At 41.1% G+C, this 15,467-nt stretch overlaps 1 protein-coding gene across 5 annotated transcripts in view; it reads left to right on the top strand.

The window, feature by feature from the left end:
• The window catches only part of COG3 (component of oligomeric golgi complex 3), a 67,383-nt gene that overhangs the window by 22,789 nt on the left and 29,127 nt on the right, over positions 1–15,467 (top strand). For 4 of the 5 annotated variants that reach the window (XR_014819507.1, XR_014819506.1, XM_084981813.1 and 1 more), the window contains exons 8-14: positions 1,561–1,641; positions 6,003–6,046; positions 6,504–6,630; positions 8,220–8,311; positions 10,221–10,360; positions 12,181–12,341; positions 14,383–14,491. Coding sequence is in view for 2 of the 5 variants with exons in the window: in XM_084981813.1 (XP_084837939.1) it covers positions 1,561–1,641; positions 6,003–6,046; positions 6,504–6,630; positions 8,220–8,311; positions 10,221–10,360; positions 12,181–12,341; positions 14,383–14,491 (754 nt within the window). In the remaining 3 variants the exon portion in view is untranslated. Of the gene's footprint in view, positions 1–1,560; positions 1,642–6,002; positions 6,047–6,503; positions 6,631–8,219; positions 8,312–10,220; positions 10,361–12,180; positions 12,590–12,839; positions 13,595–14,382; positions 14,492–15,467 lie in introns of those variants that run through there. The other variant, XR_014819508.1, reaches the window with a different exon arrangement.

Below are 15,467 nucleotides of genomic sequence, written 5' to 3'. Positions count from 1 at the left end.
TGGCTCTGGCTCTGGTGTAGGCTGGCAGCTACAGCTCCGATTAGACCCCTAGCCTGGGAACCTCCATATGCTGCGGGAGCAGCCCAAGAAATGGCAAAAAGACAAAAAAAAAAAAAAAAAAAAAAAAGAGTAGAGATAGCTGGATGGTCATTGAGCATATTTATTTCCTAAGAAAATAATACTATGAAAACAATGCATTTTATTTTTCAAGCTTATATTTTAAAATTTTATTTATTTATTTATTTAGTCTTTTTAGGGCTGCACCTGCATCATATGGAGGTTCCTAGGCTAGGGGTTGAATCAGAGCTTCAACTACCAGCCTACACCACAACCACAGCAATGCGGGATCTGAGCCACATCTGCAACCTACATCGCAGCTCGCGGCAATGCCGGATCCTTAACCCACTGAATGAGGCCAGGGATCAAACCTGCAACCTCACGGTTCCTCGTCAGATTCATTTCCACTGCCCCACAACAGGAACTCCTGACTTGGCATATTTTTTGAAGGAAGCATCCGAGCCTTGTCTTCGACCTACACCACAGCTCATGGCAACGCCAGATCCTAGCTGCATCTTTGATGTACACTGCAGCTCATGGCAATACCAGACCCTTAACCCACTGAGCGAGGCCAGGAATCGAACCTGTGTCCTCATGGATACTAGTCAGATTTGTTTACTCTGAACCATGATGAGAACTCCCTTATTATTTTTTTTTTAATTTAGACTTTTTTTGTTGTTTGTTTTTTTTAAGGCTGCACCCGTGGCACACGGAGGTTCCCAGGCTAAGGGTCAAGTCAGAGCCTCAGTTGCCGGCCTACACGACAGCCACAGTAGCGTGGGATCCGAGCTGTGTCTGCGACCTACACCAAAGCTCACGGCAATGCCTGGATCCTTAACTCAGTGAGCGAGGCCAGGAATTGAACCTGCATCCTCATGGATACTGCTCAGGTTCGTTAAGTGCTGAGCCACAACGGGAACTCCTTCAAGCTTATTTTTTAGAGAATATGAAGTATCTTCTTGAGCTTTCCGGTCAAAGCCACTTCTTTTTGGATCACATTTTATTTTTTACCTTGCTCTTAGCTGATATAACAGCCTATATAATTTTTCTGTTTTGCAAAATTTTTAGCAAGTTTGGGAAACCTAATAAGTACTTGTGCCTATTATATGTGAGTGCCTTATAGCTGAGCTGTGTAAAATCTTTATGAGTATATGTTATCGCCATTTTATGGATGCACTGAATTTCAGAGAGGCCAAGTAATTTGGCCAAATGTCCTACACTCCGTGACTGCATAGCGATATGAGTTAAGTCTTTTTACCACCGCAATTCATGTAACATAGGATAGATTTTAATTATAAAGAGAAGAGAGATGACAGTTTCACATAATCATTTCTCATTTGTAGCAATAATATATTTAATTTTTCTTTAGATTCTTCTCTGTAAGCTTTTGGTTGGTATATAGGCCAGTCAGTAGCTGTATGAAATGATTTGCGTCATATTTTCTGAATAATTATGGGTTTGCTCATTATCTTCCTTTCCCCCTCTTCCCCCACGTTTCTTTAGGATCCTTCATCTGTACCGAATGCAGACAATGCCTTCACACTATTTTATGTGAAATTTCGAGCTGCTGCCCCCAAAGTCAGAGTAAGTCTATTGGCAGGAATAGGATATTGCTGTGAAGTGTATTTAGCCTCCCCTTTTGAAGTGGTTTAGGTCCTTTGCTTATACCAGGAAACTGAACATGAATGAAAGGCAGCCCTTCCACATTGCAGCATGTATGTTGTGTGTTTTTATTTTTTTATTTTTATTTATTTATTTTTTTGTCTTTTTGCTATTTCTTGGGCCGCTCCCGTGGCATATGGAGGTTCCCAGGCTAGGGGTCGAATTGGAGCCGTAGCCACCGGCCTACGCCAGAGCCACAGCAACGCGGGATCCGAGCCGCTTCTGCAACCTACACCACAGCTCACGGCAACGCCGGATCGTTAACCCACTGAGCAAGGGCAGGGACCGAACCCGCAACCTCATGGTTCCTAGTCGGATTCGTTAACCACTGCGCCATGACGGGAACTCCTGTTGTGTGTTTTTAGAGCACAGAGCAAGAAATGCCTAGCTCCTCCTCTGAGGCTTGGGGAAAGTTTCCAGATGAAGGTGATGTTTGAGCTTAAAACGCTTGGATTTTTAGTGGACTTGAGGGGATTGATGAGGGTATTTTATGCAGAGAGAAGAGCATGTATAGGACGGTTGTGGGGACCTAAAAAGCACGTATTTTGGGAGACCCTCATGTAGGTTGCTGTGACTGGAATACGGGGCTCTAGTAGGCTGTGATGGGTAGGAAGAAAGGAAGCCTGGCAGAGGCCCTCTCACAAGGGCTGCTGCATGTCCTGCTCACTCAGGAAAGGTAGAGGACCGCTGCAGTATTTTATTTATTTCTTTGTTTTTCTTTTTTAGGGCCACACCCGTGGCATATGGAGGTTCCCAGGCAAGGGATTGAATCGGAGCTGCAGCCACCGGCCTACACCACAGCCACAGCAAAGCCAGATCCGAGCCTCGTCTGCGACCTACACCACAGCTCACGGCAACCCTGGATCTTTAACCCTCTGAGCAAGGCCAGGGATCAAATCTGTGATCTCATGGATACTGGTCAGATTCATTTCCATTGAGCCATGATGGGAACTCCATTGCAGTATTTTAAACAGGAAAGTGAGTTACTCAGATTTTCCATTTCATAAGACCAAGGATATAGTATAAAGAGTGGATTATGGTGAAGAGAGATTTGACAAATGGAGGCCTGATTAACCGGGAAGAGTCTTCAGTGCTTCAGTAGAAGTAGGGGTTGGCTTCAGGCATTGGGGTGTATTCCGTGAGCTCGGGAGTGTGTACCTTAATCACCTTCCCTAGTGCAGTGTGCGATCCCTAAAGGAGAGTACAGAATGTTGGTCTTGATTAGTGAAGGCTGCACAGAGTTGATACGTGGGTTATGTATTGAAATAGTTAACACATTCCAGGTAAAGCTGACTAGACCTGGTACATGGATCTTTTCCTTTTTTTTTTTTTTTTCCCCAGTCATTATGAAGTTGCCAGAAAGAATAGTCTGCTTTTGCTGACTCTGACTTCACTCTCTTCCTTGTTTCCTTCTTCAAAGTTCGTGGAAAGGAGTTTTTGATTTTTGAAACAGGGACTTGGTCTTGTTTAGAGAGGACGCAGTGGTTAGTTGATGTTTTGAGGTTTAGATTGTGCCTGGTTACTTCTGCTTATTAGTCAAAGAGCAGTGATAAAAATTTGATTAGAAAAGAAGTGGTGTAGGAGTTTCCATTGTGGCTCTGGGTAGCAAACCCGACTAGGATCCATGAGGATTTGGGTTCGATCCCTGGCCTCACTTAGTGGGTTAAGGATCTGGCATTGCCGTGAGCTGTGGTGTAGGTCACAGACGTGGCTCGGAGCTGATGTGACTGTGGCTGTGGCTGTGGTGCAGGCCAGCAGCTGCAACTCTGATTTGACCCCTAGCCTGGGACCTTCCAAATGCCATGGGTGTGGCCCTAAAAAGACTAAAAAAAAAAAAAAAAAAAAAAAAAAAAGATTGGTGTATATTAGAGGGCTCAATGGTGGGTGCATACAAAATGATTATGTAATTATCAGTGGTTTTCCTGCGTACCATTAGTAAGCAGCTAGAATATATGATGGAGTCCCATTTATATTAGTGACAGAAATCATAAAATACTCATTTAGAAACAACCTTACTGGAAATATAAGGATGAAGAAAATAAAATCAGAAAGAAAATCATAAAAGATTCAGTAAGGGGTAAGCCTGGCATGTTCCTGGTTGAGGACACTTAATTTTTCAAACATCAGTTTCTCATGTGTAATTTATTGGTTAATGTAATCATGGCAAAAATTCCAATGAATTTCTTTTTGGATGATTTTAAAATTCATCTAGTACTGTAAATAAGCAAGACTAAACAAGAGAAATTTGAAAAATTTAGTGATAATGATTCAAGAATACACTGACGAATCATTGGAATGGAAAGTTCTGTAACTTTGAATGTAAAGAAATTTCTCAAATCTGAGAGGAGGGGCTAGAATTTTCTACATTCTATTGGGAAGATTTGGTGAGTACTTCTGGGGTAAAAAAAGTAAAGTCTTCACTTTGTAACATTGTCAGAACACTTGGCTGCAGCAGCCGAGGCTCACATTCAATCCCTGGGCTGTGGGTGCAAACTTAAAAAAAAAAAAAAATTACCAGAACACATTTTAAGTGAACTAAAGAGTAAAATACAAAAATGATAAGCAGACCAAAAAAATGAATAAGTAAAAACAAACAAACAAACAAAAAAACCCAAATCAAACCAAAAACGTTGAAGAAGTTAGGAAAAAAGTAAAAGATTAAGGATGTGAAATTTAAATTTTCTGAATTTTAGGTAGCAAAAGAAAAGGCAGAAATTGGGGAGAATGTTTGCAGTGGATAAGTAAGAAGCTTAACATTTTTAATATATTGAAAGAACTTAGAAGTCAGTAAGAAGGGTGAACATCTCAGCAGAAATGAATCTTACTAGTAACCATGAGGACACAGGTTCAACCCCTGGCCTCTCTCAATGGGTTAAGGATGTGGCATTGCCGTGAGCTGTGGTGTAAGTTGCAGACGAGGCTTGGATCTGGCATGGCTGTGGCTGTGGCGAAGGCCAGCGACTATGGTTCTAATTTAACCCCTAGCCTGGGAACTTCCATATTCTGCACGTGTAGCCTTAAAAAGACAAAAAAAAAAAAAAAAAAAAAAAAAAAATGAAGGACCCAGATTGCAGTTCTCCGTAGTGAATTAAGGATCTGATGTTGTCACTGCAGCAGTTTGGGTCACTGCTGTGGCATGGGTTCAGTCCCTGGCCCAGGAATTTCTGCATGCTATAGGCACAGCCAAAAACAAAACCAAAAACGGATTATTCATGGAAAATACAAATAGTTAATAAATATGAGTGCATGTTCAGCTTTAGTGGAGGATATGCTCAATTTAAGGTTAGGTGGCATTTTTTGGTCATTAGAAATGAACAAATTAAGGTATAATAGTGCTTTTGAGGATTTGGTGAGATAGGCAGTACTTCTGATAGGGATGTAAATGAATTCCTTTCTCAAAAACCTCTAAAAATATTCCTCTTTGGTCCCAGTGTTGGGTCCCCCTGGCTGGGAAGTGTGGGTACAGTTATTATATCAGCTTAAAGAGTGGAAGTGGAGTCCGTGAAGTAAACTAGGTCTCCTGGGCTCAAATAGCCACTGCCGGCCGGCCCTCAGACTTGCCAGGCCCAGAGCTCTAAACCCCCGGGCTGTTATTCTTAGGAAATAACTTCTATGTCTGGCAGGAGAGGAATAGTTGAGTAATGGCACATTTTCCCAGTAGGATATTATGTAGTCATTTAAAATGATGTTTTAAATAATATTTGTAATGAATCATTGAGTGTTTACTAGGTACCAGGCAGTAATCTAAGGGTTTCTATACCTTTTTATTTGATAATGAGAATTATTTAATGTAAGAGAATGTTTTGAACTGTTTGTTTGTTGTTGGTTTTCATTTTTAGCCACCCTGGGCACATGGAGCTCCTGGGCCAGAGATCAGATTTGAGCCACAGTCGCAACCTAAGGGGCAACTGCAGCAATGCTGGATCCTTAACCGGCTGTGCCGGGCCGGGTCCCAGCCTTCCCAAGATGCCACCAATTCCGTTGCACCACAGTGGGAGCTCCTGAACAGTTAATTTTTCAAAAGCAGATTATAAAGCTGAATATATAGTATAATTCCAGTTTTGTTCAAAGAGAAAAATATAGTGAACATGTGCATTCAAAAATTGAAAATATTTTAAAATATTAACTGTGATTACTTTTTGGTATTATAGGTGGTTTTTATGTTTCAACTTTCTTGTATTTATAGATTTTCCAGCACAGGCATGTGTTACTGTTAAAATCAGAAAGTAATTAAAAGTACAACTGAAACAGATGGAGTTAATGGATTTTTCTTTATTCCACAGACTCTCATTGAACAAATAGAACAACGATCTGAAAAAATACCAGAGTGAGTACCCACAAGTTGTTCCGTTTCCAAATTACTTTCCCTTGAAGTGCTATTTTTTCAACTCTGTTCTGTCCTTAATATTTTCTGAGCAATTACTGTGCATTATACAAGCTTTTTCTCATAACACACAACTCATATTGGGGGACAAGATCATAGACCTGACCTGGCAAGTTTACAGGGCATCCTTTTTGCATAGCAAGATTTCCTTCTCATTTTGGTAGATGTAAGATCACTCTTCTTAGAAGATAAACCTTTGTTTAAAAGGTAAATGTTACGGTAGTTTGTTATGGTTTGTTTTTTCTTTATATGCATGACTCTTTCTAGTATTTAATGTGGGCATGTGAGAGGTGACCCTATAGCTTTAGAGGTTTGGTAACTCTTTTGGGATTTAGGATTGAATTAATTTATGTATCTGAAATCAGAAGTTTATATTCCAATTTCATTTGCTTTTCACCAGATACCAGCAACTGCTTAACGACATTCACCAGTGTTACCTTGATCAGCGGGAGCTCCTCTTGGGTCCTAGTATTACTTGCACTGTAACAGAGTTAACCAGCCAGAATAATAGAGATCACTGTGCCTTGGTAAGATTCTCTTTGCTCGGGTTTAATGTTAAACTTTCTTCTGAGCTGTTTTGATACCCTAGAAACTATACTTGAGTAAATAAGTTGGCCCCCATATCCACAAATTTACAAAAATTTTCTTTCAGTTATGACAAATCTAGTTTAGTAATTAGCATTCAGCTTGGCAAATTTTTTTTTTTTTTTTTTTGTCTTTTGTTTTTTTTAGGGCTGCACCTATGGCATTTGGAAGTTCCCAGGCTAGGGGTCTAATCAGAGCTACAGCTGCCAGCCTACACCACAGCCACAGCAATGCCCGATCTCAGCTGCATCTGTGACCTACACCACAGCTCACGGCAACGCCGGATCCTTAACCCACCAAGCGAGGCCAGGGATTGAACCCTCAACCTCATGGTTCCCAGTCGGATTTGTTTCTGTTGTGCCACAATGGGAACTCCCAGCTTGGCAAAATATTTTTGTTTAGGTCTATTTATTGAGGTTTGAAGATTCACCAAATAAGTATTGTTTCTTTCTCTCTCTCTCTCTTTTTTTTTTTTCCTCTTTTTATGGCCGCACCCGAGGCACCTGAAGGTTCCTAGGCTAGGGGTTGGATCAGAGCTGTAGCTGCCAGCCTACACCACAGCCACAGCAATGCAAGATCTGAGCTGCATCTGTGACCTACACCACAGCTCATGGCAACACCAGATCCTTAACCCACTGATCGAGGCCAGGGATCGAACCTGTGTTTTTTTTTTTCTTTTTTTATCTATGGCCACATTTGTGGCCTATGGAAGTTCCCAGGCTAGGGGTCTACACCACCCCCACAGCAACACCAGATCCGAGACATGTCTGCCATGTATTCCTCAGCCCATGGCAACGACAGATCGTTAATCCACTGAGCGAGGCCAGGGATCGAATCAGTATCCTCATAGATAGTAATTGGGTTCTTAACCCACTGTGGGAACTCCCTGTTTCTTGAAAGATGATATTTCAAAGTATGTGGATCTATATTGACAATTTAATCTAAGCGTTTGCTGCAGAAGTGCTTTTTTGCTTAGTGTGATTTTATTTATTTCATTTTAATTTTTTTTTGTCTTTTTGCTATTTCTTGGGCCACTCCTGCGGCATATGGAGGTTCCCAGGCTAGGGGTCGAATCGGAGTTGTAGCCGCCGGCCTGCGCCAGAGCCATAGCAATGTGGGATCCGAGCCGCGTTTGCAACCTACACCACAGCTCACAGCAACGCTGGATCGAACACGCAACCTCGTGGTTCCTAGTCGGATTTGTTAACCACTGCGCCACGACAGGGACTCCTTAGTGTGATTTTAATTCAGACTAGAAAAATATAGAAGGATTATTTTTTTGAATACCCCCTTTTCAGCTAGAAGAGTAATTAGTTTTCACTGTCAAAAGCTTAGAAAGCAGAGAGAAGAAAATAAAAATTGTTCATATTCCCATTATGCAGCAAACCATTGAAAACCATTTTCTGTTCTTTGGGAAGTTGTTTTATGAGTTATATAGGCATAATCTCTTTGTAAATAAAATGTTTTATTCACAAACACTGGAGTCATTGTTCTCCTTTAACTGTAGGTGGTGTGTGTTTGTTTCCCACAGATTCGCAGTGGCTGTGCCTTTATGGTTCACGTCTGCCAGGATGAGCATCAGCTTTACAATGAATTTTTCACAAAACCAACATCAAAATTAGAGTAGGTGGTACACGGGATCTAACTCATGTTTTTTAAGATTTAATTTGCTAATGGCCCTAATAGCTTGTTATATATAGTGAGTATTCTAAAATTAACTGTGGAGTGTTTTCATTTCTGTAGATGTGTGAGTAGAATGCTGTATGGGACGGTGATTATTTTGAAATAAATGTGCCATTTAAAGGCCAACATGCCTTCATGTTGTTTCTAATATAATAATGGAGATAATAAGTTATGATAGTAAGAATCCTGCATAGGGAACTGTCTTGGTATCTAGATCTCTTTATCTCTAATAAGTATATTAATTCCTTCCAGTTAAAAAATTCTGTGCCTCTAACTAGTGCAAGACACTTAACACAGATACTGTTTAATACCCTTTTCCTTGTTTTTCTCAAAGTGCCTTTCAGACTGACTATTAGTCAATTTTGGTTTCTTCATTTTGAGCTAGGTTGGTTTGTCTGTTTGTTTTTGGTCTTTTAGGGCCACGCTGGTGGCATATGGAGGTCCCTAGGCTAGGGGTTGAATCAGAGCTGCAGTTGCTGGCCTACACCACAGCCACAGCAACTCGGGATCTGAGCCTTATCTGCAACCTACACCACAGCTCACTGCAATGCCTCATCCTTAACCCACTGAGTGAGGCCAGGGATCGAACCTGCGTACTCATGGATGCTAGTCCGGTTCGTTAACCACTGAGTCACAACAGGAACTCCTGGTTTCTTCATTTGGTGATTTTGACTCATTAAAATTCAAAGATTATGACTTGTATGGGGAAGAGACAAATGTATCTTACAGTTTTGGTGAACTGCTATGTATGGAAGAGTACTACTGACAGTATGAAGAGCATAGATAGCCTAATTTTTTTCTTTTCAAATGTTTAAAATTGCCCAAACACTTAGTGTATGTACAGAGTACTTTGAATTTTATTTAACCTGTAAGTATTTAAGAATTTTGGGGAGAGGGAGGGAGTGGCATGGACTGGGGATTTGGAGTTAGTAGATGTAAACTTTTGCATTCAGAATGGATAGGCAGTGAGGTCCTGCTGTGCAGCACAGGAAACTATCCAACTGCTTGTTATGGAACACGATAGAAGATAATATGAGAAGAAGAATGTGTGCATATGTATAACTGGGTCACTTTGCTATACAGCAGAAATTGTTTTTGTTTTTTGTGGGTTTTTTGTCTTTTTTCTTGCCTTTTCTAGGGCCGCTCCTTCAGCATATGGAGGTTCCCAGGCTAGGGGTCATGTCAGAGCTGTAGCCACTGGACTATGTCAGAGCCACAGCAACATGAGATCCAAGCCTCATCTGCGACCTACACCACAACTCATGGCAACGCCGGATCCTTAACCCACTGAGCAAGGCCAGGGATCGAACCCGCAACCTCATGGTTACTAGTTGGATTCGTTAACCACTGCACCACGACAGGAACTCCTACAGCAGAAATTATTGATAGAACGTAAATCAACTAGAATAAAAAAATTATAGAAAAAAAAAGGATTTTGAACTTATCTTTCCTGGGGAAAAATGTCACCATTTGATCCACAGTGGTATAGGTTATAAAAGGAAAATTAAGTCTACTGAAAATTTTTTTATTGTTTTTGAGAGGATGTAAACAAAATTATTGCTAACATAAGTAAAAGTTGCAATAAGTTGACATTTGGTTGGGGCCAGCTAACTTGAGTTGACTGCTGAGGATGCTTATTGATTCTCAGCTTGGTTGCTGCCTCTAGTAAAAACAGTTCATAGAATTCCCTTCAGCGTTTTACTTCTCAGTGTGTAATATTCCCACATACTTTTTTCCAGTAGATTTTTATTGTTCTTATTGGCTGGAAGTAATCAAAGTTGATTTCTAAACTATTAGAAAATACCGCAAAGACTACTACTGATAACTGTGTTTTATTCTCTCATTTCAGTGAACTTTTGGAGAAACTGTGTATGTCATTGTATGATGTCTTCCGGCCGCTCATCATTCATGTTATTCACTTAGAAACTCTATCGGAACTTTGCGGGATTCTGAAAAATGAGGTGCTTGAAGATCACGTACAGAACAATGGTAAATGATATGTAGAAATCATCATTTCCAAGGTCTTTTTTTTTTTTTTTTTTTTTTGTCTTTTTGCCATTTTCTTGGGCCGCTCTTGCGGCACATGGAGGTTCCCAGGCCAGGGGTTGAATTGGAGCTGTAGCCACCAGCCTACACCAGAGCCACAGCAACGCTGGATCCGAGCCGTGTCTGCAACCTACACCACAGCTTACGGCAACACCGGATCGTTAACCCACTGAGCAAGGGCAGGGATCGAACCCGCAACCTCATGGTTCCTAGTCGGATTCGCTAACCACTGCGCCACGACGGGAACTCCTCCAAGGTCTTTTTAATTATACCTGTGGCTCAGAGAATTGGAAAAAGATTAGTCCTTTACCCCCAGCATCCCTGTATAACTCTAATATTTCTGAAATAGGTTGATGCCTTCTCTCTTGTTGAATCAAGATGGACTTTATTTTGTGACTAAATAATAATGGGAAAAAAATTTTAAATACACAAAATTAGTAATAATTATAGTTGCTGTTTTTTCCTGGCATCTGAAATCCAGAGAAAACTGATCAGCAGTTTTGGGTTGGAGATTTCTAGTACACTGTTGCTAGAATACATAAAATAGTTGACTATATTACATAGTTTTAGTTAAAAAAATGGGAATTATTATTTTCATTAATATACCCACAGTAATAATGCATCTTTTTTGAAATTACAAATGAAAAAAAAGAAATTCTCTAGGGTGGCTGTATTTTACTCAACCAGTATATTCTTTAACATTTAATTTCCCTGTCATAGAAAATAGGATTTTTCCCAGTGATACTTAAGAACCTTTACAAAATACCCTTCATGTAATCATTTTCTTGGCAGGAATTATTGTCCTTACTTTGACTTTCTTTAAGAGACACTATAGCTGTGTTACTCTTCCAGAGTTTCTTATTCTCTTGCATTAGGTTCATTCTAAGATGTGCATTTTCTCACATTTTATGCTTGCTAATTAAAGATGATTTTTAAATTTAACATAAATATATGAGTGAGTAATGTCTTTAGCCCCCAAGTCCTTGGAAAGTTGTCACTGAATTATGGGTGTATCTTTTTTTTTTTTTTTTTTCTTGCTTTTTAGGGCCGCACCTGTGGCATATGGAGGTTCCCAGGCTAGGGGTTGAATCAGAGCTAAAGCTGCCAGCCTACAACACAAACACAGCAATGCCAGATCTGAGCCAAGTCTGCGACCTACACCGTAGCTCACAGCAACGCTGGATCCTTAACCTACTGAGCGAGGCAAGGGATCGAACTCGCAACCTCATGGTTCCTAGTCAGATTCGTTTCTGTTGCGCCACGACGGGAACTCCAAATTATGGGTGTATCTTAACATTGATGGCAGCTTAGAAATGAGGAAATTCTCTACAAACGTCTATCTCATTTTTTAAATTTATTTTTCTTTGTTAACAAGTCACTTAATATCTGTGGAACTCAATTTATTTGTAAAACAGGGATAATAACCAGTTAATAAGCTGCTTTTGCTATCAGGAGTTGTCTGAAGCTATATAACTTGAAACCTGAGTTTTAAAGTGCCTTGTAGTTTTTGTTATGCATATTAAAAATAAAAATTATTACACAGAGTCCCAGGAAGAAGACGTAAGGGAAAACTGGAGGAAGTCGAAAGACCTTTATTACATTTTTCTGAGGTCATTGAGTCTTAACAAAATAGAATACAGTCAGGTGTGCTTCGTACTAGTACTAGATGACAATTTGGTAATACTTTTTCATGTTTAAAGGAAGTATTTTCTAAATCTAAAGGAATGGGTGATTGCAGGTTTTTTTTTTTTTTTTTAAATCAGCTGAGCAGCTCGGGGCATTTGCAGCTGGAGTGAAGCAGATGTTGGAAGATGTACAAGAGCGACTTGTCTACCGAACCCACATCTACATTCAGACAGACATCACGGGCTACAAACCCGCTCCTGGAGATCTGGCCTATCCTGATAAGTTAGTCATGATGGAGGTAGGGGCTTCTTACTTGATCTTTCCCCCGCCCTCACACAACTTTGGATATTTTATACTGGCGAAAATAGCATTTTTCTTTTTAATTTTCATTCAAGATGCAAAGGCAAGATGAACTTGCCATGACATCATGAGAAATAATATTAAAAAACATTGAACAGAAATAATTCATTACATTGTCCTTTTAAGTTGTCTGTATTTATTTATTTATTTATTTATTTTTGGCTTTTTAGGACCAGAGGTTCCCAGGCTAGGGGTCGAATTGGAGCTGTAGCTGTCAGCCTACACCATAGCCACAGCAACATCAGATCTGAGCCGTGCCTTTGACCTACACCACAGCTCACGGCAATCCTTAACCCACTGAGTGAGGCCCGGGATCGAACCTGTGTGCATGCTAGTCAGATTTGTTTCCACTGAACCATGACAGGAACTCCTATTTTTTGTTTTGTTTTTGTTTTTGCTTTTTAGGGCCACACCTGCAGCACGTGGAGGTTCCCAGGCTAGGGGTCCAGTCACAGCTACACCACAGCCAAAGCATCACCAGATCCTTAACCCCCTGAGCGAGGCCAGGGACGGAACCCGCAACCTTATGGTTCCTGGTCGGATTCATTTCTGCTGTGCCACGACAGGAACTCCTAAGTTGGTTTTTATAAATATTTGGTTCAGTTTAGTTCGAAGTAGTCCCACTTATGTCCCACTTATTTATTTTGATAAGGGCACTTTTATTTATTTATTTATTTTTTTGTCTTTTTGCCTTTTCTAGGGCCACTTCCTGCGGCATATGGAGATTCCCAGGCTAGGGGTTGAGTCGGAGCTGTAGCCACCGGCCTACGCCAGAGCCACAGCAACTCGGGATCTGAGCCGGGTCTGCAACCTACACCACAGCTCACGGCAGTGCCAGGTCTTTAACCCACTGAGCAAGGCCTGGGATCGAACCGGCAACCTCATGGTTCCTAGTCGAATTCGTTAACCACTGCGCCACGACGGGAACTCCAAGGCACTTTTATCTTTAACATAATCATAATAGAGTTATCACATTTAAAAAATTGTTTACAGTTCTTTAATATCATCAGATAGTCAATTGAATCTAGAATTTGTCAGATTCATTAGTTAACATTTTGTCACATTTACTTTGTGTGTGTGTGTGTTTATGTTTTATTTCTGAACCATTTGAAAGTACGTTACAAATGTCATGATATGTCACTCCTAGTTACTTCAGCTCTTATTCTCCTAATAAAAATGTTCTCCATGTAACCATATTGCCATTTTTTCATATATGAAAAATACCAATTCAGCATTATTTATATACAGTTCATATTCAAATTCCCTAGGTGCCTTTCCTTTTTCTTCTTCTTTTTTTTTATGGCTGCACCTTTGGCCTACGAAAGTTCCTGGGTCGCATCAGAGCTGCAGCTGCCACCTATGCCCCAGCCACAGCAACGTGGCATTAGAGCCGTGTCTGTGACCTACACCACAGCTCACAGCAATGCCGGATCCTTATCCCACTGAGCGAGGGCAGGGATCAAACCTGCATCCTCATGGTTCCTAGGTGGTTTTGTTACCTCCGAGTACATGGGGAACTGCCTGATACTGACTTTGATCGCCTAGCTTAGGTAGTGCTGTCAGGTTTCTCCACGGGGAAGTTCCTCTTTTCCCCCTTTTCCTCTCCTCTCCTCTCTGGAAAGAAGTCCTCTGTGCAGCCCGTACATAAAGAGTGGGGGAGTTATGCTACTTCCTTGAGAACAAACTATCTACGTAAATTAAGCTTCTCTTTGAGCCTTATATATTTAGCCCTCAGCAGAAACCTTGTAATGGTCCTGAAATTAGTTATTCAGAAAAGGCTATGTGTGTGTTTATGAGAATAGAGACACTCTGTACCAGCTTAATGCTTTCAGTCCCACGTATTGCTTTGGCATAGTTCTCTTAGTCCATTTATTCATTAATTAATATATATTTACCTTACCTTATAGAAAGCATGTGTTTATATTGCTGAACATAGCCAAAAACTATACTTTAATATTACTTCTGATTTCTTTATACAGCAAATTGCCCAGAGTTTAAAAGATGAGCAAAAGAAGGTACCTTTAGAAGCTTTGTTTTCAGACGTTCGGTTAGAAGAAGCAGAACCTCGTAATAGTCTAACAAAATCTGGTATGTTACAGCATTTTTTGCTTGTTTTGTCTTTGTAGGGCTGCACCCGTGGCATATGGAGGTTCCCAGGCTAGGGGTCAAATCAGAGCTGTAGCTGCCAGCCTACACCACAGCCACAGTCATGTCAGATCCCAGGCACCTCTTCGAACTACACCACAGCTCGTGCCAGTGCCAGATCCTTAGCCCAACTGAGCAAGGCCACGGATCGAGCCTCTGTCCTCATGGATACTAGTTAGATTCCTTTCCACTGAGCCACGACAGCATTTTAACTTTTATTCATTCATTTAATTAACGTTTTTTGAAGATTGGCATGTCTCAGGCATGAAAAACAGCTTGTGTCTTTGAGGAGCCCACACTTCAGTGGGGGGAGATTGGCAAGCCACGGGTGTAATTCAGGGGTGACACGTGTGCACAGGGCCCTCTTGGACCGTGGATGAAGGGCGTCACAACTGTAAAGGCAGCTGAGCTTTGTGTGCAGGAAGGCAGGTTCAGTGAGAGGTATGGAATCTGAAAGCTGTGGTGTGATGACTATGAGAGAGCCGGCTGAAATAGGGTTGTTTGAGATAGAATACCGTGGAGGAAGGCATAAAGGAGTGGGGGACCATGGTTGCTTTGGGGAAGTCAGGTGGTTTGGGGTGTTTGGGCACAGGTTATTTGTAGGGAAAGAGCAGGTAGAACAGGCCTGACTGTGATAGGTGTCAAGGGTAACTCCTAGGGACTTCGATATTCTAGCTAATTGTACCATCAGATTTGCATGTTGCAAATGGATTGAGTGCCTGGGACTGGGATAAAAAAATTGACGGAAGTGTATAGGATGGCTTGGACTAGGATGCATGTTATATAAGGAGCAAAACTGTTCAAGAAGCACCCTGGGAACCTCATGCGTTGTCTGGACAGCAAGCTAGGTGGGAAGTTGGGCATCCCTCTCCTCACCCTCAGTTGTAAGGGTGACACCAAAACTCCGCTCCCCATGGGA

This window comes from Sus scrofa, chromosome 11 (genome assembly GCF_054392235.1).
Source record: "Sus scrofa isolate SSC_HxYL_T2T_F1_AM1 chromosome 11, Sscrofa_HxYL_maternal_Yorkshire_Landrace_v2.0, whole genome shotgun sequence".
In the NCBI taxonomy this organism is placed as follows: domain Eukaryota; kingdom Metazoa; phylum Chordata; class Mammalia; order Artiodactyla; family Suidae; genus Sus; species Sus scrofa.
This window is presented reverse-complemented; position numbering and strand designations above follow the sequence as displayed.